Below are 24,701 nucleotides of genomic sequence, written 5' to 3' on the forward strand. Positions count from 1 at the left end.
CGCCACGCAGCCCTCCCTGCACGCCATGCACGCCATGCGCCCGCACGAGCGCTGCCACCCCTTTGGCCTCCAAGGGAGGCTGCCTCTGTGGCATGTGGCATACCTGACACTCGTGGGGTTTTTCTCCCGTGTGTACCAGATAGTGCTTCTGGAGGTGCGCCAGCTGCGTAAAGCCTTTATTGCAAGTCTGGCATTTAAACGGTCTCTCTCCACTGTGTACTCGGAGGTGCACCTAGGGAGAAACAAAGCAATTAACAATTTCCAGTTTCCAGTACTGCAACAGAAGTACTTTCAGAGGTTTCCTAAAGTTAGCGGGAGATTCCCATCACCAAAACACAATGTCATCTAGTTACTTAGGTGGCGTCAGTATGAAAACACTGTCTTTACAACCGTGCTTTCCGGCTGGGAGATGCCCCTATTAAGCCCCAACTGGTAAGCAGCCTAACAAGCAAGGGAGGCCCGTCCCTGCTTTTCCTAGATAACCTACAGGGAGAAACCAGACCCTCTCAAGAAGCCTCACGTCTCGGTCTCCTCTGCTTACCTTCAGATTGGAGAGCTGGCCAAAGGTCTTGGAGCAAACGTTGCATTCGTACTTGATCTTCCCATTCTGCTTCTTCAGTGGGTAGGGGAGGGTTTTGTAACCGGTCACATTCCTCTTACTTTTAATGAGATTCATGGCTTCTTCGCCGCCGGTGGCAGCCAGCACCACTGAGGTAGGTTTAGGTTGCATTATGTGTTCTGAACTGGCTGCTGTTCCAGCTGTGGGCGACCCGCTGGTAGGGCTGCATGGCTTGTCCTTCATGCTGGCGGCAGCACCCGTGATAGAGAAGGCACTGTTAGGTGCTGGTATGAGGAAGTCTCTCGGGTGATCAGGCTGCAGCAGTCGACGGCCTCCTTCGCTGGGCAATGAACTGGGGAGCGTGGTGGGGTTCAGCATGTGGTGGGAAAGGCTACCTCCACTGAGAAGGTTGCCATAAAGAGGATACATCCTTGGGAAAAGATTGAAATTGTTGATGCCATTGATATTGTTCAAAGCGCTTAGGTTATTACAGCTCATATTGAACGGAGGTAATAGGAATTTGGGGTAGTGGGGGTTATAGGACGGTAGAAAGGCAGGCGGGAGGTGGCCAGGGGGTGCGTATCCAGGATAAGACCCCAGTCCTTCTGAGCCGTACGATCCATTCAAGTAAGAGTACGGCTCTCTGTGCTCTTGGGAAGTAGGTGCCAGAGGTGAAACCGTGACCCCTGGACTGCTGTGAGGGCTTGAACTTTTTAAGCTTTGGTCCGGGCTGCTCCTCCCAGAAGGACTTGGTGTAGTAGACGTCTGGATGGGTGAATGAGTAATGTAGCTAGGTCTGTCCATTCCGTATCCTAAGGAAGCTTTCAGATAGTCTTCTGGAATGTGAGGTCGGATCGGGTAGACAACTCGCGGGAAGAAACACCTCTCTGGGCTGTAGTTCTTATGCAAATCATCCAAGTCTTTTTCTGGAGTAACTGGTGAAATGTTGGTCTGGAAGAAGTCTTTTCCTTTTGGAGGATTAGATTCCATTTTCAGGATTTCTTTCACACTGTGCTCCTTCTTTGGGATGCCCTTCTGATAGAGCTCATCTTTATCAGCACTGTGCTGCTTTGGATTAACATGGGTTTGTGCTGAAATACAAAGACAAGTTAATGATTATTCAGATATGCCACCGTCATTACCTCTTTTCAAAACACAATCAAACTCCCACAAGTTTAGTGGGAAGGAAGGGCCACTCTCAGAGATGAGCAATCATTTAACTCACCAGAAGCCTAATTTCTGTGCGAAGAAATGCCTGCTGGTATTAAGTGTTAATAAAAAACATTGCTAATTTAAGGAATACCAGCCAGTACATACAGATCTGAATGATGATTCATTCCTAAAATGCTAGGCTCCACTTTGCAAACTGATTTCACCTTTCTTTCCCTTTACATTTGACTAGCTTTGCTGTCTGTTTTCGACGTCTGTTTAAGCAGTATTTCTAATAAACGCAGTAACAAGCATTTGCTCACAATACAGGTTTAACAGAAGGACTTTGCAGAACGCAAGCTCCCAGAAATGTTCCTCAATAAATAACAAGGCATGACAAATAGGCTTTTGCCAAACCGCAGCAGTCACTTCACCAGCCAGTTCAATTACTTACAGTACCAAAAAAACCATGGCTGGCTAGGATGAAAGCTTTCTTCAAAGAGAAGGTACTCTCCATCAGTAAACAGATCATTACTCATTAAATATACTGCTTAGGAACATCTACAACAAAGCAGACTATTTACTGCAGATTTCTGTGGCATTCAGTCTATGCAAAACTCCTCTGCTTACAGCTGTACTTTATAAAAAAAATGCTGAAGTGAAGCAAAAGAAAGCAAGACTGGTTGGCTCCAGCTTAAGTTGAAATGCACTTAAAAAAAAAAAGAGGGAGGAAAAGAAATATGTATTTAGAAGAAAACAGAAGCTAGCATGCGTTCGGCTCAGTTCAGCACATACACTGTTTATTTGTATTCAAAGACTCATTATCTGGACACAACAGAATATAAACAGTACACTGAAAGATGTCTTCAACAGAAAAAGAAGTCTGCTTTTATCTGCTCTCCCAAAGTTAATAGTTACATAATCTTGAAACGATGACTTGTAAGATACTTTATTATAAGGGAAAATCTACAAGAAGGTTTCATATTCATGGTTAGTTATGTGCAAGGTTTTCCGTCAGGAGGTACAAGTTGATGCCAATAGCTGCGTGACTCAAAAGTATCACAGCCCTTCAGCCAGGTTTCTACTTTTGTGACTGACTGCTCCTACTTCACTAACTGAGGTGAGAAGCAGTTATTTCTGGTTTTTGGAGGACCAGCTGAACCAGGACCAGTGAGGAAAATGCAGACAGGCAATGGCCACGCTGCTTTCATCGCGGATTCTTTGCTTCACTATTCACTGCCCTGACAGAATCTATCATTTGGCAACATTACCCTATAAGGCAAAGAAACAGCCATCTATTAAACGTATCCAAGAAAGCAGCTGCTTTCAAAGCATGCTCCTACTCACAGCAACCCGCTTTACAGTAGCATCCTTTTTCAAACGGCATTAGACTAGTAGCAAGCAATTTTAGTTGGAGATATGTGGGCATTTTGTGGATTTTCAAGTTGCAATGAAATGCAATTGAACACATTTAAGTTCAATTAAAATATTTATGATAAAATATAGGGTGTGTTGTACAGCAAGCATGTACACACGTAAGTGTGCAAGTAGCTTCCTGATTACTTCTCTTGATGTTAAAGTTTAATGCAGAACTGTTTCAATAATAAATTAATAGTGTGTCATATTGCCTGGCGTCAAAAATAATCTATTTTGTTTGGTCGTTCTGTCTGTACTTGTAGACTGGTAAACATTTTCTAACTATCCACCCAAATTTTTGCATATAACACAAGAGATCCTGCTAGGTTCAGGAAGCTCCATAATGGCACTGTGGATAGTACTATCTACATCTTCTTATCAGCTGCCTGTCACCATGCCAGCTTCTCAGAGCAAGCATTCCTGGTGACACTATCATCGGGAATTATCGAGACTTGGAAGTATTGAAAGCTGGGCAGCGGGTGGGAAGCAGGACTTGTGAAGCCTTGCAGCCGAAAAAATAAATAAATACCACCTTATCTGTCGAGCAGGAACTTCAAATTGACACTTTTCTCTTTTAAAGAAAGAAAATCCAGGGGGAGGGGAAGAGGAAGGAGAAGTGCTGGCGCTGCTGGAAAAGTGACAGAGAAACTGGGGCCACTTCAGTTAGAGGAACGGCTCCTACTGTCACAAGGTTAAACATCAGGGTGGGGACATATGTGCCTTATGTGCCGGAGAAAGCCCGCAAGTGACAAAAAGGAAGCTCACACCAAGAACGTAACTTTCTGTGCAACAGGCCCATGCCCCCACCTGACAGGCTAAAGATAATTGCTCTTTCCTTCCCTTCAAAGTTTTCCCAGTAAAGCCTTCCCTCCAACTAATTTCCATGTGTAGACAGAAGCTGCAATATTTAAAGATCATTTTTCAGGTCTAACTGTGACAGTTCTCTTTAGTTCACCAGCTATCTTTGGTCCATAAACCCCCTCTTGGCTTTTTCACCTATTTTACCTGAGCATAAGGGATGCTTCACAACACCAGAGAGATCAAAACATGATCAAGTGTGTCAGCACTGTGTAAAACAAGAGAAGGCAGTGCTGGGGGCCAAGGAGAGGTTCTTACCTTTTATACTGAAAGTGGATTTAAACCAGGGCTGAAACTGACTGAGAGTTTTACAACTTTTCTTGTTGCTCTTAAAGGAGCCATAAAAAGATGTATTTCTTATACATGATTTTTTTGGTTTTACTTCTGATTTTAGAATTAAGTTCTCACTGATGACAATGTCTCCCTCTTGCTCTTGAAATGCATTTTTCCTTCCCACCCCCACATACATACATATACAGTAAATATAGGCACATATTCTTCCAAGATCTGTCTAGTTTCTGTGGTCAGAGAGACACACAGAAAAGAAGTTCATGACAAAACAAGAACAGTGCAGCTGCATTTCTAAGTTACTGATCTGGGGGGAGAGGGGGAAAAAAGAAAGAAAAAAACCCAGACGTGCCTCTTTAGGAGCCTGATCCACTTCTAACTGAGGTCGACAGATTATTTGCTCAGATCTGAGATCAGTGAGTGCGTGCAAGAGGAAAAGGGACAAAACTCCTGACTTTTAAGTATTAATGAAACTTGAGCGGAGGGGCTGCCTGAAGTCACTCCAATGTGGGTGTTCCAGCTACAGACTGCTGCATAGCTATAAGCTTTGCTCTCGTTTCTTGTGCTCCGAGCTGTAGCCTGAGAAAGACTTCATAAGAACAATGACCTGTTTTTTCTAAAAACTTGAAAAACGGTTGTAGGCGGCCAGTAATTTCAATAGTAATTTCAGGAGTGAGATGGTACTGAACACTTCGAGTGGTAGAGCTTAATTATGCCGATTCACATTTTCGATCTAAATTAAGCACCTCTTTTGCTAGTAGAAAGAGAACCTCGAAGTTGTGAAGCAGGCAAAACAAAGAGTGTTTCCATTCAAAATGAGAACGGAGACCTATACATTAGAAGTATATAATTTGATCATCTGTTTTCTAAACGTGTCCAAGGCAGGGTGACATGCCTTGGAAAACATTTTGCTCAGAGAAGGTTTTTAAGGAAGTCTTCAAATAATCCTCAACTTTAAGTCAACTTTAGCCCTCCAATTCTGATTTTGTGAAGACAACCTTTCATATAATTTCAAAATCATTTTCCTGAGCTCTTTTGAAGATTCCAGGAGGCATTTTTTTTAAGCAAGTGCAGATGTTTCCTCCCAACCCAAACAGAAAAAAGCTTCAAAACCAGAAAGTGAAACTGCCCATAAACAAAAGGGAAAGCAAGCAGCAGGGCTTAGCTAACGGCTAGCATGTCAGGGCCAGCAGGAAGAAGAAAAGAATAAACCACATGTAAGAAACAAGCATTAAAAAGTTAAATCTTCACAGAATCTGAAAGATTTTAAATAATACCTCGTTAAGCCTGTTAATGAAACAAAAAGATTGCCAAATGTTTTATAAACATGCAAATTGTCTTCCCCCAACTCAAACTTTTTTCCTGAAGCTTGACCAACAGATGTTACCTGCCTGTACTTGACTGAGGAGACAAACACGACATGAGCAGCAGGAAGTTGCATCATATGATTGCAATACATGAACATTATTATCAAATAGTCATGTCCTGAGTCAACGCAGTTGTTTGGTTTGGGGTTTTTTATTTATTTTTTTTTATTGTTACCCTCTTCACCCTCCATCCCCAAATAATCCCCCCTACAATGAGGTAGGAATAATATGCTAAACTATGTGGGACCCCCAATGCAAATTTCCTCTGTCTGTTTGCTAGTCCAAAAATAAAATATCACAGACAAGACAAACCGAGAGTCCAGTTGAATGAGGCCAAGCATATTTAACACATTACTGGAATTTGACTTTTTGGCCAGCAGAATACATAAATCTTGTGCCATCACACTTAAAACCATTTGATGCACAACACTACCATCTGAAGATGACATATCTCAAATCTTGATAATAAACAACATCAGTGGCTTCAAAACAGGCGGGAAGAAGGGGATCATTTGAAATGAGACTGAGTTTCTGCCACCGGGATAATGCAGTCTTGCCTCCACCACTATTGTGCAACTCTTTGCAGGCACTCCAACATCCACTCAAAGTTACGTAGCTCCACTCAGGGCTAATCATGGCTGTGAAGGTAAGTGTGTGCTTCAGCGTCTGAAGGACCAGGTCAAAGGCCCCAATTCAAGAAAACACAGAGGACAGGGTTAAACCCATAACTAAGTACATGCCTAACTGCTGTCTTGAATCTGGATGCTTTCCTTCTACAGCACAAATGAACTAATGCTGAAGAAGTTACCTTTAATTTGAAAGTTTGCTGTTACAGAGGCAAGTAGATGTTATATGTGGATGTGTAATATATATTTATGCTCTAAAGTGGTAGTTCTTTCATTTTTGAGGCCACTAATTACAGGAAATAAAGCCAGAGAAATTCTCTGATACATTTTTCCCCAGAGGCCCATCCCGCTCAGGTGCTTAAAGAGGAACTGAGGTGCTAAACTCCCAAGACCGTGATCCCCAAACCCCTGAGGCACCTAAAGCAACTGCCTGTATTTTAAATTGGCAAGGCTGGAAGCTTTCCACAGGTGTGTGTCCCAGGTGGCCTGTGCCAGGCTGGGCAACCAGCCAAGGCACGGCTCTTCCAAAGCCTCCTGTGGGCACAGAGACATGGTGCAGGGAGACAGCTGGGTGCAACACAGCAGGGCCAGGAGTTGGCAGTGCTGCTGCCCCACGCTCACACTAGCGTGTGTCCCAGCAGGGTGGAGCCCTGACTTCAGCCTGCAGCGGCACCTGGTCCCCAGCTTTCCCTCCCTCTTCCTCAGAGGGTGCCAAAGCCAGCAGCTAGGAGCTGGGAGAGGCAGCAATGCTCAGCTGCTCCTCTGAGGGAAGCTGTGCCACTTTAAACAGTGAATTATTAGCAATCCGTTTGGCTGGAGAGAGCTTTTCCTGACCTTCTAGCAGCCGGAGGAGGTGACCAGTGCAGGGTGCCCCCAAACAAGACCGTATTAAGATGGGGCAAAGCCCCATGTCTGCAGCAGGTACAAGATGATAGCGATTTGGGGCCAAGCTTTCTGCATTTTATTCATAGATGAACACAATACAAGGGCACCTTGGCCAGGCTTGCAATGGAGGGAAAGGTTAGAGGGGCAGCAGGATGCTCACTAGTTTCAGATTTAACCAGAAGAAGTGGCCTGAGAGGAAGGGGAAAAAGAAAACTGAACAGTACTCACATATGCTTTAAATTCATTTGGTTCCAGTACTAACGCTGGAAAAACCATCCCTGCTTGCACTGTTGCTACAGGGCCTTCAGCAAATAAGCATCTTTGGGAGACGTCTGGATTTTTTTTTCCATACTTTTCAAGAAAGGGTACCCAAACGTTAGAAAACCTCAGTCCTTATGGTATCTGTAGGGTTTCTGGCCCAACTGCAGGCTTTAAGCCTGAATGTGTTTGTCACAAAGATGAGGGGGCAAAATAAAAAAAGTGAGAACTTTTTCTCATTTTTTTGAACGGCTATTTTCTTTAGGTGTAGGGGGCTAACAAAATTTCTGAACAGTTTAAGCAGAATTATCTTTAAAAAGAACAAGGGATATTTTGATTTCAGCATCTGGGAAGATTGTTCTTTTGAATGTTAAGACTGAACTACACAATTGTTGCTAAAGATCCCATCTCTTTAAATCCATATATTGAGCCTACTTTTATTAAAATGGATTATTCTGCACATGTCCAGACACCCCTAGCTTTGACCTGATAAAGATTAACCAGCCAATTCACTGACACTTTCGAAATACATTCCTTGCTCCTTCTGCAAGGCAACCTAAGATGCCAGCAGACGCAGGAAACCAAGGCTGCATTTGTGTATCCTCCTAGCTAGTGGCCAAATATGTCTGGCTGGATGTTTGCAAACTCCTCGTGCACAGAAACCCTTAATGCTGTTGTCTCGTACCACATGTAGGTCCTACTGAAGAGGCAACAGTTCCTCATATCAGGAAATAAAACTGCACAGCAAGTGGTGATATGACATGTGCAAAGATAACAGAATCAGTGAGATATATTTTGAATATGGAATATAGCAGCATAGGACATCCCCTCCCTCTCTTCCCTCTGCCATTAAGACAAAGCAAATTGTTTCCTGTAATTTGTAGGGAAAGACCAAAAACTGGTAGAAGGACAACATCCATGGAGGACAGAGGTACTTTTGATTAATTTGAATGTGTGACATCATTTTCATGATGCGGGGTTACATTTTAGGTCTAATGATCCCCAAAGTAACACTGATACTTTATAAGCCATTATTTGTTGCCAAATAACAGCAAATAGTCCTTTTTATAAGAAAACCTGCTTGCAGTTCTTCCTTCAAATGTCAGTGTAGGGGCTAGCAGGCCAAAAGAATGCTCTGCTCTATCTCAGAGCAGCTAGCGGGGGGGGGGAGTAAGCCTAAGAGTCAAATGAGAAGTCAGCAAGAATCTCTCCCTCTCTTCAAGTGGCTCTGGGTGATGCGCTAGGCAGTGATTAAGCTATGAGTAAAGCGCTGAGGCTGGATATGGTCAGAAACCGCAGAGGAACACAGAGATAAAACTCCTGGAAATACCTCTTCCCCCTGCTACCAATGCTATTATTTTTGAACAGAAAATGAAAGCTGCAATACACAGCCAAGAAACAGGGACGAAATACACTGACTGAGCTTAAAAAACAAGTAGCAAGATGAGAAGACGACAGGAGGTTTGCTCCCATAAGCGTAGATGCAAGGCTCAAAGAGCATTATGCAGTAAACATATATTTTGTCAAGACACCTAGACAGAGTCATGGCACATAGCCACTTCCTTGTACAGTGAGGGCAGCCCTTTGGGAGCATGACCAGCCAGCCTTTAGTATATGCCATCAAAGCAGAATTTTGCTCAATGCACTATGAAATCTAGACGTGGAAAGTTTGAGAGTGAACAAACATCTACAGTTTTGAAGGCAGAGGATGTATTCAGGTTGTCTGTCCAGAATAAAACAGTAACCATTCACAGTTTTTATACTGTGTTTACATTCGAATGGGCAAAGGGAACTCTTTCTGTTGGGGTTTTTAATTCCCCTTTTCCACTCTGAGCTACCTACTGTGACACAACAGGTGATGCAGCTGTGTAATTATACAACTTATTATTAGATCACATAGGCAGAAGAGACATTACTAGCATTCCTTGTTTACACTGTAATCCACTTACTAAGGTTCATCATCGTCAGCTCTCTGGAAGAGGGATAGTGCAGCCTCTCTGCAAAGTCTCGGCAATACCACACAAGCAGCTCTTGGTTGGCAGGGATGGCCTTGATGGTGTAGAAGTAGATGTTCATTCCATTCTGACAAGCAGCCAAGTTCTGTTCCTGAACAGAGTAGCCAGGGTTTACATAACGCATCCAGTTGCTCTTGTCCTCATTAAATCCGTCAATGAAGTGGTGAAGCTCACCACTCGAATAGATCTGGAATAGAGAGTAAGGGCTTATGAATATATATACGCACAATACGTAACACATGCACACAGAGTCCAGAGGGGAAAAATTACAGGGTTTTGTTTGTGGTTTTTTTTTTTTTACATGAACAGATAATACTGTAATAATAATTCAAGCTGGGTTGCCCCCTTTCCAGCTATGCTATCCTCTGCGGTAAGGAAATAGATGCTTATTCAAAGTTCACCATCACTTTTTCCATTTCTGCTTATCCTGTGTCACTGCTAGTATGGACAAATCAGACCCAAAATATGAAATGCAGAGTACTCTCCCTGTGTGAACAGTGTACCTTAGAGTCCTTTTCCCGGTGCTATGATCAACAAGTGGGTGATGCTGATGACTGCAGGTCTGAGTGCATGCTTGCATTAATGCTTTGAGTCACCTGTGTATAAGACTGACTGGCTGTGCTACGTCAGAGTCTTTCTTGCCTTTTTCTATGGCCTCTGTACTTGCAGTTTCCTACCACCTCCACCCAAAGGTTTAAACTATACAAACATCCTCCACCCCCCCCAGAGTCCTAAGCAACACTTGCTCACAGTTGGACTGTAACCCTTTTGTGGAAAGGCTGGGCGAGGCAAAGATGAACTTCACCTGCCATAACTGAAAGACCTGGAGAGGGGCTAGCCAAAAAAAAGTCACTTTTCTTATCGAGGGACATGTTCTGGCTTGTCCACGAGGGGAAAGAAAACATGAATGTAAAAACCGCTCAGCGACTTGGGGAGAAAGAAGACCCAATCACTGACAGAAGCTACTGTTTCTTAAAAGCCATAAGAATAAGAAAGTTATTAAAAAAAAAACCAAAACACATTAAAAAAAATGCCAGAGACGTGTTTGTTAAAGACACATCCCTTACTCTCAGGAGGAACCAGCTCCATTCTGGATGAAATGGGGTTCCTGGGTTTTGCAAAACAGATGGCCGGGCAATAGCCAGACCTTGAAGTGGGAGCAGCCTGCACCAGCGACGCACCTCGGTGAGCAGGAAATGCCCTTCTGAAGGGGAGACAGAGCTCACTCCAGGGGGAAAACACTCCATGGCCTGTTCCTGCCTTCGTGTTCACACCACTGTCTTCTGCAACTACCTGGCCAGGCAGCACACCCTGCGAGCGCCCACCGGCCAGCTGGGACCTCTCTTCTGGAGAGAGCCACCAGCGGAGAGGGGCGAGGCAGCCTGGCCCTTTAACGCGGGCCATAAACACCAGAATCACTTTCTTTAAGAGTAACTTCCTGTAAACTGAGAAGGGGGAAATACATGTGGCCTCATCAAAGCAGCTTGTGAGAGATTTTGCGGTGTGTTTGTTATGAGAAAATGGAAGGGAGCCGGGCAAGTTGTGCTGCATCAAGAGGAGCCTTTGGGTTTCTCTGCTCACCCCAGCTAGCAAACTTCCAGGAACGCGGGGCTCCGGCACTTGACGCCTGCCGCCGCTTCCCAAACTGGCCCTCCACCGCTCCCACAGCATGGCCACGGATGCTGCCGGTCACTGTGCTCCGACTGCAGGGCAAAGGCACCCCACCAGGCTCCCACCTATTCTGGGGAAGGCGAGACCAGATGTGCTGAGTCATGGCGCAGTTCCCAGAAATGACGTTGGCCCCGGGTGGCCCCACTCCCCTCACACAGGCAAGGCGCAGGCAGCATCCCCCCACGCGTGTAGCAGATGTTCCCACTCCTGCCAGCAAGCCCAGGATGCCTTTAATAACATGTGGGAAGTTATCTCCCACAATTTCCTTTGCATATGCAAGCCTGTGTCAGACCCCTAGGAAGGAATTCATTTTTGCTGCAGCAGCCTGGCTTGAATGAATCAAGAAACTGTAACAGAGAATTTAATGATGCTTAGATGGCTCCTAGGATATTATTTCTGAGGATCCCTCTGCATTAAGGCTTAAAGTCACATCATAAGAATGATGTAATCTCTCTCGCTGCAACATATGAATGAAGACCTGCAAGATGGTTAGCAGTCCCTCTTCCCGATGCTTGCTGCCTTATTAACAACTAGCAGAGCTAGGGCTGGCATACTGGTCTCTTCCTACGCTGGGTGCAAGCTTCTGAAAAATTCAGCTAAAAGAAACATTTTGTAGCCTTATGAATGTGAAAACAGTTGCCTGCTTCATAAAAGCACTCATGCATATAACTGCCTGTGCAATGCTGTATTAAGATCTGAGAAAACCAAAATGATGCAATTAGGTAGGAAGAAAGGGGTGTGGGGAACGCTGCTGCTTGCCCTGGGTTTCACCTGCATATGAGGCTGGGATATTACTAAGGCAGACAGGCACCTGGGCACAGAGGCTTGGATATACTCCTAAATCCACCAACTTAGACACAACCTAAATGGCTAGAAGGCAGCAAAACAAATCCATGGAAGGAGATGGGGCTGAAGGAATGTTCTTTAACAATTAATAATGAGTCTGTAAAGGAAACCGAGGATTATGTCAACTGATAAACTGGAAGCACATTCCCCAGCACAGACTTCCCAAGCCAAAACGAATTGCCTGGTGTTCCCTTCCAGCTTATACTACAGAGTACAAATTAGGCATCACCTCTAGCGTTTGTCTGCCATTAATGGATTTGCCCCTTCACTAAGATCTGTAGGCTGCTTTTTTAACACTCTCTGAAGTGGACTAGAAAAGCTTATGACTTGAATGATATATGCTGAAGACCACCACCACCATGTTACAGTAGTTCTATTCAAAATTGGGGGGGGGGAAGTCACAAAACGTATCGTAATTCCAGATTAAAAGATTATGCAGTACTTTTAAAAGATTATGCAGTACTTTCACAGTTTCTTCATAGCTGGAAAAATCAAGGGTACATGATATTTGCATAAACAAGAATGACTTTCTGCTGTAAAGAAATGCAAAATAACCTGCCCCTACAGCAAGCAGCAGAACTATTTCTTTACACAATCAAGCACAAATCTGTTTCGAAGACAGAGCCAGGAGAGGCTGTGCATCTCTGCTCTCTACACCCACGCAGTCCCTATATCCAAGACAGCCAGGCTCTTACTCGGCTTAGTTCACCCCACTGGCCCTGTTCGTGCCTGGCCGCATACAGAAGTTACCCCCTGCATTCACACAGGTCTGAAGCAGGAAGTGACCCAGCTTCTCAGCTGTACTCATCTAGTGATCTGCTTACTGCAACAACATGGTGCTGTTTTTTTCTGCTTACCCGCCAAAAGTATTTTCTGTTCGCATTCTTGGGAACTGTATCACTGGTATAGATCTCTCCTACCAGGGGTCCAAAGCGTGTTCCTTTCGGAATGTACTCTTTGCTTATAACTCCAGTGACCTACAAGAAGAGCAGCACAGGATCAGTCCATTGCCAACGGAAATTGAAGAGTCTTCCTTCCTCTCCCCTGTCCCCCAAACTTAACAAGGTTAATGAGGTAAAGCAACCGATGAAAGAAATTTTTAGTGACAAGTCAGCAAAACAGAAATAAATTAACGAAGTTGGATATGGTATCACCAGATTTATTAGATACCAGCATCTTACTGAGACATACAGAAGCCAAAGATGAACACCACCTGAAAAGTGTGTTTTGTGGAAATACATTTACAAGAAGAAACAGTAAACAAAATGTATAGAGACTGTCAAATATCTTCAGAAGTTATTTCTCTTATCAAAGGCAACCTCCAAAAGTCTAGTTCCAGCAAACAAAAATATTCAACAGCTATCAATCACTTTACTGCTACAGAGCTTGCTTTTTCTAATAAGTTAGGGACTGGAATGACTGCTCTTCCAGATCAAAACGAAACTTCCCCCACCGCGCCACACACACACCCCCCCACACCCCCTTAACTCTGTACCCGTCCTGATAGCTAAAAGGAGAACAACAAAAAAAGATGACCTACAATCCTCTCACCAGCATACAGTGGCATACAAAACAGAGTATGAAAAGGCTTTGGGACATGTACTCACAGATCACCCTCTTTTATAAAAAGGAGGCAGCAGTTCCAGTAACATACGCCAAGTGGGTTTGGTCAAAAAGACGTAAGGGTTTTGATGAAAATGCTCCACTATGCTAGGTCTAAGAAATGTACTCTAGTTGTTCAGCTTCCTTCTTGACAGTAATTATACCAAAAAAAAAGTCACTGACCACAAATCAGGAAGCAATTCATCACTATTCAGAAGAACGTGCCTTGGAGTAACCCTTTGCAAAACACCGCTGAGTTATTGGTTTTGTCTCTCTCTGTTCCTCACCAATCTTCTTAAATTTAATGTATCCAAACAATGTTAGAAAACCAACAATTTTGTAAAGCAAAAACCCCAAGCCTTTGCAAGACTGATCCTACTGCTTAGATAGTGGAAAAAAGGAAGGTAAAAAGCCCATTAATTTGGTGTTATAACCAAACTTTCATGGCAAAATGCATCAATCTTATCCCCTTCAAATATCTTGCCATTTGTCTTTTTGCTTGCCAGGATTTCAGAACAAGACAGTAACAGCAGAAGTGGTTGACAACTGAGATTACTGCTGTCTATACCCCACAAGGAATCAGTGTTCTTACCAAAGCAGATTAGCCCTCATCAGACCCTACAGATAGCTCACTTCAGTGAGCATGTCTTTTTGTTCCTAACAGTCCTTCATAGCAAAGGACAGTAAAACCCGTGGACTATAGGCAGCACTTCACAAACTAGCTGAGTCTTGTGATTTTCTCATGCTGCATTTTCTTCTGTTGTATCACCCTTGGTGTGACAGAGGGAGAAAGACAGACAGAGAAATGCTTGCCTGTGTACTGGTCAAGACTGAAAATCCAAGTAAACAACTAACGCCTAGCGTAATTTCACGTTAAATGTCAAAATAAAGGAGACAAATAATAGCCATGGAATCAAGGCAGTAATCCAGCCGGAAACAGATTGCTGGGTGTACATGGTGAGTGTTTGCGCTTGTCTGCATTTCAACATGTGTTTCAGCATATTACAAAAAAATTAAACGTCAACAGTAAAGGTAGTTAAATGCTCCATTGATCTGTGCATCTGGACTGAAGAGAGAGAAAAGGGACTTCCAGAAATTTTCCTACACCTACCACAAGCTGAAACAAGCTCGGTGGCTCAGTTTTATTTTTGTCTTGCTTGTACATTTCTCATAGCTGAAAAAGGCAGATGTTCTTCTCATCTTCCCCATATATCTTCATTTACATCCATCTGCCCTCTCAAGAAAAGTTCACAACCAAGCTACAGCACACCCTATCAGTTCTACTGCATGGTAGCTCGAGTTTTTTCATAGTTTTAGAATAGCCTGGCCTTAATTAAAACAACTTTAATGAAATTCTCAGAATCTCTAGAAATCATCCTTGAACTAGTCAACTTGAAACACTCACTGAACTACTGTCTCTGACATAGCAGATACTTTTTGATATTCACCTTACATGCAGTGCTTGCTTTTCCTCCAGCACAGCTGGACACGAAGACGATTTCTCACCCTATACCCACCAGAAGGTTATTTTGGCAGAGAATGCTCTGCACATCCACGTATGCCAACAGTGAAGTTTTGCTAAACCAGACCAAAGCTGTCCAGATGACTTTTAACTAAGGGTAGCTTTCGGGTCAGCAATTCTTGGCCTCCGTTGTGCCCCTACAAGCTCAGTTACCCTCCAGGAGAGGGGTATCAGCAGTGCCAGGTGGCTCCAGACTGCTGGCAGCCGCCCCCAAAAGGGGCTCCTGCCCTGCTGCAGCTTAAAGGGTGTCATTTAACAAGTGGCCACGAAGTACAGAGCTGCCGAGGGCTTGCAGGCAAAACGGCAAAGGAATTCCACGTCCAGAACGGAGGAGAAGCCGTCTTCGGGCTGCCGGGAAGCTGCCGCAGAGAGGCATTTCAGACTTGTGTCCACCAGGTGTCCTTCAGCAGACTGCTGCGCCTCAGCGATGAGACCTTCCGAAAAAGCCTCGTGGCCGGGAACCGCAGGGAAGCACGACCTGAGCTAGCTCCCCGCAAGTAAAACCCTCCCTGCTGCCCTTGTGTAGCCTCCTGGGTCTGAACGATGCCGTAAGGGAGCAACACGCTATTTTGTGAACAATTTCCTCTCTACAGACACTTAACCCCTCTCCCTTCGAAGCTCCAGCTTTCAACGCTCTTGCAAGCGGGCCGCTACCACTTTTTTCCTTCCAGTAAACCAGCCATTTCTAGCACGAAGATGAAGCCTAGCGTCAGCCTCCCGCCGCAGGGCCGGCACCCGGCGCTGCGGGCTGCTGCGGCTCCTGCCGAGGCTCGCCCGCCCTCCTCCCGGCCCGAGCGCAGCGGGGTGCGCCCAGAGGAGCCGGCTGGCGAGCGGGGCCAGCTGCAACCTGGAGGCGCTGCAGCGGCGGCGCCCGGCCGGGCTGGCGGGAAGAGCCCCGCCGCCTGCGGGCTGGCCCGGCTCGGGCTGCCCGGGGCCGGGGCCGGGAGCAGCCGGGGCGGCGGCGGCCCTGGAACTGACCAGGGTCCTAATGCGGCGCCGGGGGCCGGCGGCGGGCAGGGGCACGCCCGGAGCCCGCCGAGCCCGGCCAGCGGGCCCGGTGGCGGAGCACAGCCCGCCCCGCCCGCTCCCCCCGGACAGGAGACGGATGGGCTCCCGTTCCATATCTGGTATTAGAAGGCGCCTGGAAAGACCAAGGCTCCTACATCTTTGGTTGGGGAGAGGGCACTGGGAGTAAACAACCACCCCTGCTAATTCTGCAAGGGCAAGGTATTTTGCAGCTGGGACCCCCTAAACTGCTTTAAAAAAAACAAACCGAAACACAGCACCTAACGAACTCTTATTGGCTTCAGTGAAATAACAGTATTCTCCAAATGCAAATCGGGAAGGCCATCACGTGTCCTGGAATGACACCGATTTTTTTTTTTTTTTAAACTACTAGTTCTACAGTTACATAAAACTGCATAAATTTTATGCCTTCGTTCAGTGACCAGTTTTCTAGAAGATGTGCCATGAAATAAAGTGCCATGAAAGAATCTAGAAGATACACCATGAAATTTCAGATTGCTTCCTTGGTGATCACATACAAAACCAACGAAATCAAAGCAACAGGGGAGAGCAAGTGTCGCAGATCAGCAAGGCACACTTTGAAACAGCTCAAAATCACTGCTTTCGTTAAAATCACTGATTCAGGGTCTAAGAAACAGCCTTGTCAGGGAAATGCAACAAGTAACGGGTTTGCTGAGATACATTTCTCTCTGTCAAGCTCGTGGACCAGGATGAGGCACTAGGAGTATTCAAGACAGCAAAATAACTGGCACTTCATATCAAGAAGGGCTGTTCAGGCTTTAAGGACTGAAAACAAAGGGGAAAATTACTGAAAAGAAGAAGATGGTTTTAAATATCTGCATGAAAAAGAGGATTCGCATATGGCCTTCTAGAGTGTGATTTTGGCACTGCATTTCATCATTTTCTGTCAATCACTAAAACTGGAGGAAAGAATAAATAATTCACGCATAAAAATAAATACATGACTTCATGTAAATCCAGCAGCCTAAAATGTTACGAGCAGTAGTAATTCATTTTTTAAAATGCTGACACATACTGTGAACTCATAATGAAAAAAGTGTCCTTCAGAAAAATCCCCGACCAAGATCCAAGAATAAACAAGAGTATGACGTGTCATGGACTCCCTTGCAAATTCAATAAACCTTTAAAGAGGAGCTACTCACTTCACAAAGCATGCAAGGAAAAGAAACACAAAAAGCAACCCTCCCCAAACAACAGCGGTTGTACTTCCTCCCTCCTAAGCAGGCACGCCAGTACTTTTCCTACTCCAAGTGGAGATACAATACTAATCATGACAGCACCAGGATTTCATGATCTAATCATGACAGTATTAGCATTTCACAAGCGATGTATTATGTATGTTTTTGTCAATAAACTGACTCAGCATTTAAAACTCTCAACCAGATGAAGCCACAGCTCTCCCCAAAGTTAACAATGAAGACAGCTCACATGTGAAACCCCCTGGCAAACACGCACGATGCATCTCCTGAAGTCTTACCTCATCCTTTCGCAAGTGAAAAAATCCCATCCTACCAAATTGTCAGGACTCCAGCAGTTTTCCATGAGGTCAAAACCAGAATCAGGTTCCCTTGCTGACCCCACAAATGCTGATGTGCAAAAGCAACATACACCCTGTCCTGACCCCACTGAACAAAATCAGACTCGGAAGACAGACCGAAAAAAATAATGTTTCACATCAGCAGTTGTTGGAACGCAAACGGATCACACCATTTACATCTATTTCACCCTGCAGACAAGTAGCAAACAAGTGCCCTGTCCGTACATTTACAGGACTATAGCTTTCACGGAAAGTGGGGTAAAAAAAAAAAGGATCAGACCGGCCTTTTCTTTCAGAACTACCTTTGAAATAGTCAGGGTTCAAAAGTTCCTATTGCTCCTTACAGTAGGTGCTATTCAGCACAAATAAAAGACCGGGGGGAACTCTGGAGAACAAAAGGAGGATGTCCTATATTCAGACTCCCACTAGCAGGTAGCTGCATGGGTCACATTTTACAAGGAAGAACCGGGAATCTTTTAACAACTTCTCTCTCTCCCCCCACCTCTTACACAGAGATGGCAGCAATCCTCCTACCCTGATTCACTAACCTGAGCTATAGCATAAGGAAATTACACCTCGGTGTTTCCAAACACAGTGCTGGGAATTTTGAAAGCTCCTTGGACATCTCCTGCCATGGCAGCAGGACTCAATAGGGGCAGAGAGAGCAAGCAGCCTGAGCAGCCAATCAGTCACCAGCCGTCTGCCCAGGATCTGCCTGAGCTGTCGCGCTGCAAGCTCATTCTTCAACCAAGAAATCGTGCCGTATCACACAGTGGAGTCACGGCTTTATCTCTCCCCCCCCAAGTAAGATCTGTCTAACGACGCATTAACACAAAACAAGGTTTCGCACTTATTTTCTGGAGCGCGTCCTTTCTCTGCCAAAGCTCTGCAGGGCAGGGCAGATGGGAAGACAAGAGTGATTTAAAGACAAATTTAGCTTTAAACTCTTACCAAACCTACTAGGCACTGTATTAGGCACTGCCAAGCTGAATTCCACGGTGCCAGTACCCTCCAGCTGGGGGTCTCGCCCTATTTCTGCACACAGGATTAAACAAGTACCTACTTTGAAAGGAAATATTTGATAGGCACAGATGAGCGTACCTCTTCTTTTCAGCTCTGTGGTCAGTGTGTTTAGCCAAAGTAGAAGCACAGGTAATAGCTGCTGTACCACAAGTCTCAGCACAAGGAGAAATGAAGGGTTGTCCCTTGGGTTATTACCCTGCTGAACATCACACCTAGCTATAATAGCTACTCTATATGAAGGAGTAAACACAAAACCAAATTGCTCATCCGGGCTCATTTCTTTCCAGCCCTTCTGAAACAACAACAAAGAATGTACCCACTCCAGGGACAAGGATAGGACAGACTTGCACGGCTAGCTACCAGTGAAGATACTGTCCCAGATAAACTAAAGTTAATTTAAGCTACGGCCACCCCTCTGTCAAGCTTGCTACAGTTCCACCATCACTTCCTTAACCAACATGCTGGAGTTTTTAAGAATTTAGGAAGTCGGGAATACAGCAAGCTCATGAAAAGAATAAAGCAATTTCATAACCAAAGGGAAAACAAAAAGAAATAATTAAACACATTTCCAGGAATTTGGTGGGGTTTTTTCCCTCTACTTTTTTTAAAGCTATTTATTGGACAACCGAGGCACTTTAATCTCTGAGCCAGAGGCAACGAATGGTCCTGGCAAACAGCAGTCTAGAAATTGGCACAGAGAACTACCCCACAGTTTAAATATGCTTATTCAGATGCTGTTCAAATTGTGAAAATTTAACTGTTTGTGAATTGGTACAGAACCAGTTTCAGGGATAGGCTTGCTGCAACTTCCAGTGAAAATATTACACAACAGATAACCAGCTCACAGTTTCTTAAAAGAGTTATTAGGGTCCCATCTTAAAAGCCAGCAGGCAGCAGTTGGTGGTGGTGGGGTGGGTGTGTGTATGTGTTAAAGAATGGAAGCCAGTGTGAGCACACACTTTCCGAAGCGCTGTGATTTGGCTTGTCCGACTCCAACCTTCCCCAGAGCATTGCCGCTTACCTCTTTGCAGTTAGATGCGTATTTGAAAGTCAAGTTCCTTGGCAAGGAAGCCTCTGCCTGAGTTAGGGTGCCTCCATCGGCACTGGGATCCAACGGGTGATCATTTACAATGTACGTGCATTTCTCTTCAAAATCAGCTTCCGTCCACAGAGTCATGTCAGCATCCTCCATGTCCATTTTCATTGTCCACTCTCTCCCTTTCACCAGATTCTTGAAACTCACAGCGTCCGAGCTACACTGTGTAGCAGCCTGGAAAAAAAGAAAACAGCCTTTAATCCTCATTGTCCTTCAGTGTTGTGGTTTCCGTTGATACAGCATGACTAATACAGTAGTCTGTGACACTTTAAAAGCGTATGCAGGATAGTTGGTATAGTTGAGTAATAGCCAAAAAGCAGCATAAACGAAGCTGCTCTGACTGAAGCAGCGCCTTAAAATGCCAGCCTCAGTAATAATGAGGAGGGAACAAAAACAAAGAGGAAAAAATCCTTAGGCTGACAACCACTTTACCTTTTTCAGACCCTTTCCTTAATGCATCAGAGAGAAAAAAAGTATTCCGTGCTGAAGAAAACGTGGGGTCATGGCCACAAGACCACTTAGTCGCCTGTGGAAAAGCTGCCTCAGAAAAGTGTCACAAACAAGGAGAGGAAGAGGAAAGGAGCTGCTGTCTGCGTCTGAATGAAGCTAAAAATGGAAAGCGCATGTTGGAAGAGCGGAACCCAGCCTTGCCTCTTCCAAATGGGGAAGCCTGAACTTTCCCACCAGCTTTCAACACACAAACAACTTTCAAAACAACCTGGCCCCCCCGCCTCCTCCTGACGTCCCCTTATCCTTTGGCATGGAAGGCTGAGAAAGCCGACATCCTGCCAGCATCACTGCAGCAGCAGCAGCCCTGCAAAAAGCACTGCAACATGTTCTTGGGGGCCAAAAAAGAAAAGGAGCAAGGGAAATAAATAAAATCAATAATAAGAGAAAGTTTTTCTCTCCCTTTTGATTTTGATGGTACCTCTGAGAATTAATACCTCAAAGCACTGATAGGAGCCTCACAGGACAATTCCACCAAGTCCCTCAGCCCCTCTGTCTATTCGGGACAGAAGCACTGTTACCAAACCTATCCCCAAACAGGTACTAGGTCGAGCTCTTTCCGTAAGGTTCATTAGGGACCACAATCTGTGCCTGCGCTGGTAGCCGGGAATGACGTTCAAGCCCGGCATAAAATCCCTTCATTTTTCCTTTTCGGATACACAGCCACTGTGAAATTCACACCCTTCCTCCGGGAAAAACGAAACGCGGAGACAGAAAGCACCCGGTCTTCCGAGGAAGAGGTTAAGGGCTGCCGGACTCCGGGTTACCGGCAGACCCCGGCGCCGCGCCGGGGAGGCACGGCCGGGCCGCCCGCAGCCGCCCGGCGAGGCTGGGGCGGGGGTCGCGGCAGGCAAGCTCCCCCCGGCCCCGGGACCGGCCCCCGCGCCCCGACCCCAGCGCCGCCGAGGCGAGCGGTGCCACAGCGACTGACTTGGCGTTAAAGGGGGAGAGGAGACGAACAGCGAAACTCGGGGGGCGGGTGTTCAGTGCGCGGCGGCGCGGGAGGCTTAGCGCCGGTCGGAGGAGCGCTCCCGGCCCGGGAAGGGCGACGAGGGAAGTTCTGCTCAGTCCGCCGGGGCCGGGGCCGGCGCGGCCGGGGAGGTGCGGGGCGGCGGACGGGGAGGTGCGGGGCACGGAGGGTCGCCATGGCGCTCCTTACCGGGGCAGAGTCCGCGCGCGTCTCCACACCGAAGCCCACCGTCGGCGGCAAACCTGGCTCATCTCTACCGAGTAAACATTTCTCCTTCCTTCCAGCGGCCGGGTCCCCGGGAGACTGACTCACACCTCCAGCCGCCGCTCCCTCCCGCTCCTCCCCCGCTGTCAGACAGGTGCTGCCGCGCGCCCTGCTCTTGCCTCTGGGAAACGCTGGGGGGCCGCCTGCCACAGCGCGCGCTCGGCCCGCCCGCGGCTCGCGCGCAGCCCGCGCTCGGCTCGCGCTCACGCACCGGGCCGGCCCCTCCCTCTCCCCGGCTGCTCTCGCCGCGGCGCGGGAGGTGGGGCTCTACCTGCGCCCGCGCCCCCACCCACCCGCCCGGCCGCCGTTTTATTTCCCTTTTAAATATTATTATTAATAACTTTTCTGCCCCCGTTTCGACCGAGATGTGGTGGCCGGGGAGGGCCTGTGTGCCAGCCGGGAGAGCCGCGCCGCTGCCCTGCGGCCCGCGGCGGGCGGGCGCCCCAGCCCTTGCAGAGAAGCCCGTGTGAGACGATTTCTACGGGAAATCTTATTTTTCTTCCTATTTGAAGCTCCAGAGGCCAACGCGTGCCCGCTTTCGTTCAAAAAACCACAAACAAACGCAAAACAATAAAACTGACTCCCAGGTTCCAGAACACCGATTAAAAACCGATTTAAAAAGTGCTTGCTCCCAAACCTTAACGATTACAGTGCTTTATGACACGACCAATTTTGGAGTTTCAGAGTTTGGATTTTATCCCCTTCCTGAGTGTCCCTCTTAGCAACACTTGTAAAAGGAATTAGGAAAAACATTTGTTTCTTCCTTTAAATAAAATCTTTCCCCTCTCCCCAAGTAACAGCAGGGAAGCTGACAGGAGCAGGGCAAGGGCAGGCAGCATTTCCAAAGTCGATGCCTCTTTCACAGCGTGGTAAGAACAGTGATCTTGCGCAGGGCAGTACCTAAGCGACCATCCAGGAGCACGACGGTGATGGAAGGAGGATTGGTATAGCAATTAGCAGACACTGCACCCAATTTTCTTTTCCTCCGATCCAAGTCAGCACGCTGGCTGAAGGAAGGACATCCTGTGATGATGGCATACAATGTCCTGTTTGTTTATTATTAAGAGCATTCCTGCTTCTCATTACAAAACAACCAGATGCCTTACTTCCTTCAGTGGTCCTGTCTCTTCAGCGAGGCGTCCTCGAGCTCAGAGAACGGTGATGCACAATTCCATTTATAGCTGTCTACAGCCCAGTGCGAATGCTAGCTGCTTCTCTACAAGGCAACTCTACCACTTTTCCTTCTCCTCACACGTCTGCAAGCATATTTCTCATAGCTTTCCTGGCACTTTACATGGAAGCTAGTTTCACATTCTTCTAAACACACACACACTTATATTTCGGGGTGATCTGGGTGTTACGTCATTCTTCAGAAGATAAAAGGGAGGGGGTGGCGGGAAGCACGTTTTATGCAATCAAGTGCTTGGCTGTCTCTCTGATGGGTGTACACACATCCCCTTCCCTCAACCTGCTCTTCCTCCCTCTGATAAAAAGACATTTGGAAAGGATTACTTGCCATTTTCAGTCTGCAATGCTGAGAATAGTATATCTCTGTAAAGACCTTCTGTATGCGCTAACACATGAGGGCTCATGGCAGCAGACCTAAGTAGGGCAACTGCTTGCAAGTGAGTGTCCTGGCTTAACTTCCACCACAGCGTAATTCCACAAGAGAGGTGGCCTGAACACTGGGCTGAAGGATATAAATGTAATTAGATATACCCAGTAAAACCGAGACATAACCAAAATGAGGTCTAGGAAGGCTCTGAAGTAGGAAGAACCATTCATTAAAGGAGAGAAATCCGGCCTACTTGATTGGGTTAATTAACTGATGCTGAGTCACACCGTATAGAACAGAAAAACAATGTAGTCATACTGAAGGTGATTATTTTACTGAAAAATAGTCTCACTCTGAGAGGCAGCTGTTTCGGAGCTTTTCACTTCCCTGTTAGCTTGAAAGAAAAACAAAAAGGGGGGGGGGGGGGCAAGAAAAAAGGGCTGATGTGTTTCCTTCAGGGGGCTGATCTTAATGTAAAGGAAAGCAGGAGAAAAGCAAATCTGCCTTTCAGAGAACTGAGAGTGCTTTTGCGTTGGAGAAGAAAAGGAAGCAGAGATTAGATCAGATCAGATGAAGTGAAATATTCGTCAGGATGACAGGAGGATGCCAGCATCCCAGGTCAGTGTGGCTCTCTCCCCGAAGCCTGGGGAGGCAAGTACAGCCTACGAAGCTTATGGACTTCAAATAACTCTGTGGCACACTCTGAGGCTATCCTGAAATTAGCTCCAGGTGTCTCAGTGAAGCTGAGCCCGGAACTACTGTAGTGCAGAAGAGATTTCACTGGTGTGCAGGTCTAGCCTAATAGTGCCTGCCTGATCTGGAATAAAACTAAGTTTATCAAGAAAGAAGAGACAGAAACAAATTGTTAAGGATGTGTACTAAAGTAAGAATCACAAAGGAAACTCTGCCATTAAAGAAATACATAGACTGACCTTCTGACCTTCCTCCTTAATAGAGAAACATAAAAAGACACCCTGTTCAACCAGAAGTTTTCTGCTCTTTTATAGAAATCTTTCATACCAGTAGCTGCTATTGTCTGGAATGTGCAATCTCAAAATGTTCATTTCAAAAAGAACATTTTTAGTCATATTTTCATTTTTTCCTTCTTGCTCATAGAAAACCTCAATTACTGTATTAATCAGCATTTCTCAGGCAGCTCTCTCTGCAGCAGCTTTCAGCCTGGCAACAAATCATGAATGGCCCTAACAGCTCTGATCTCAGAAATCCCCATCCATTTCCTTTGATGCTATCACCACTTCAGCTCAACAACAAGCCTGCGCAACCCAGCCTCAGCCTCTGCTGCCTCTGCTGCTGCTCTTCTCCCTGTGCCTGCTGTAATTGTAGGGGGAAGAAGGAGGGAAGGGAGCTGCTCTAATAGACGAAACTTCTTTAGAAAGTTGGAGGGGAGATAAAATGCACACAAGAGATTAAAGCAGAGTCTCATTTTCACATCCTCCCCTTCCCCTTACCCAAACAAGGTCAGCAGCAGATTGACCACATCAAGAGTAACTACCAGACCCACCCCCATTTCCCACTTCCTGCATGTAGGCATCCTTGTGCTGGTAAACATTTGGGGACCAGTTGTGGTCATTACTTGGAGAAGGTACATGATGTAGTTGCACAACTGCACATCTTTTAAA

The 24,701-nt window shown here is 46.0% G+C and overlaps 1 protein-coding gene across 6 annotated transcripts in view; it reads right to left on the reverse strand.

The window, feature by feature from the left end:
- PRDM1 (PR/SET domain 1) overlaps positions 1 to 24,701 on the reverse strand; it is a 105,405-nt gene that overhangs the window by 3,478 nt on the left and 77,226 nt on the right. For 4 of the 6 annotated variants that reach the window (XM_055713644.1, XM_005445729.4, XM_055713647.1 and 1 more), the window contains 5 exons: positions 19,691 to 19,939; positions 12,796 to 12,915; positions 9,356 to 9,608; positions 542 to 1,650; positions 104 to 232 (listed from right to left, as the gene is read on the reverse strand). In XM_055713644.1, the coding sequence (XP_055569619.1) occupies positions 104 to 232; positions 542 to 1,650; positions 9,356 to 9,608; positions 12,796 to 12,915; positions 19,691 to 19,939 (1,860 nt within the window). Of the gene's footprint in view, positions 1 to 103; positions 233 to 541; positions 1,651 to 9,355; positions 9,609 to 12,795; positions 12,916 to 19,690; positions 19,940 to 20,197; positions 21,352 to 21,431; positions 21,648 to 24,701 lie in introns of those variants that run through there. The other 2 variants (XM_055713648.1, XM_055713646.1) reach the window with 2 other exon arrangements.

Source organism: Falco cherrug, chromosome 6 (genome assembly GCF_023634085.1).
Source record: "Falco cherrug isolate bFalChe1 chromosome 6, bFalChe1.pri, whole genome shotgun sequence".
In the NCBI taxonomy this organism is placed as follows: Eukaryota; Metazoa; Chordata; class Aves; order Falconiformes; family Falconidae; genus Falco; species Falco cherrug.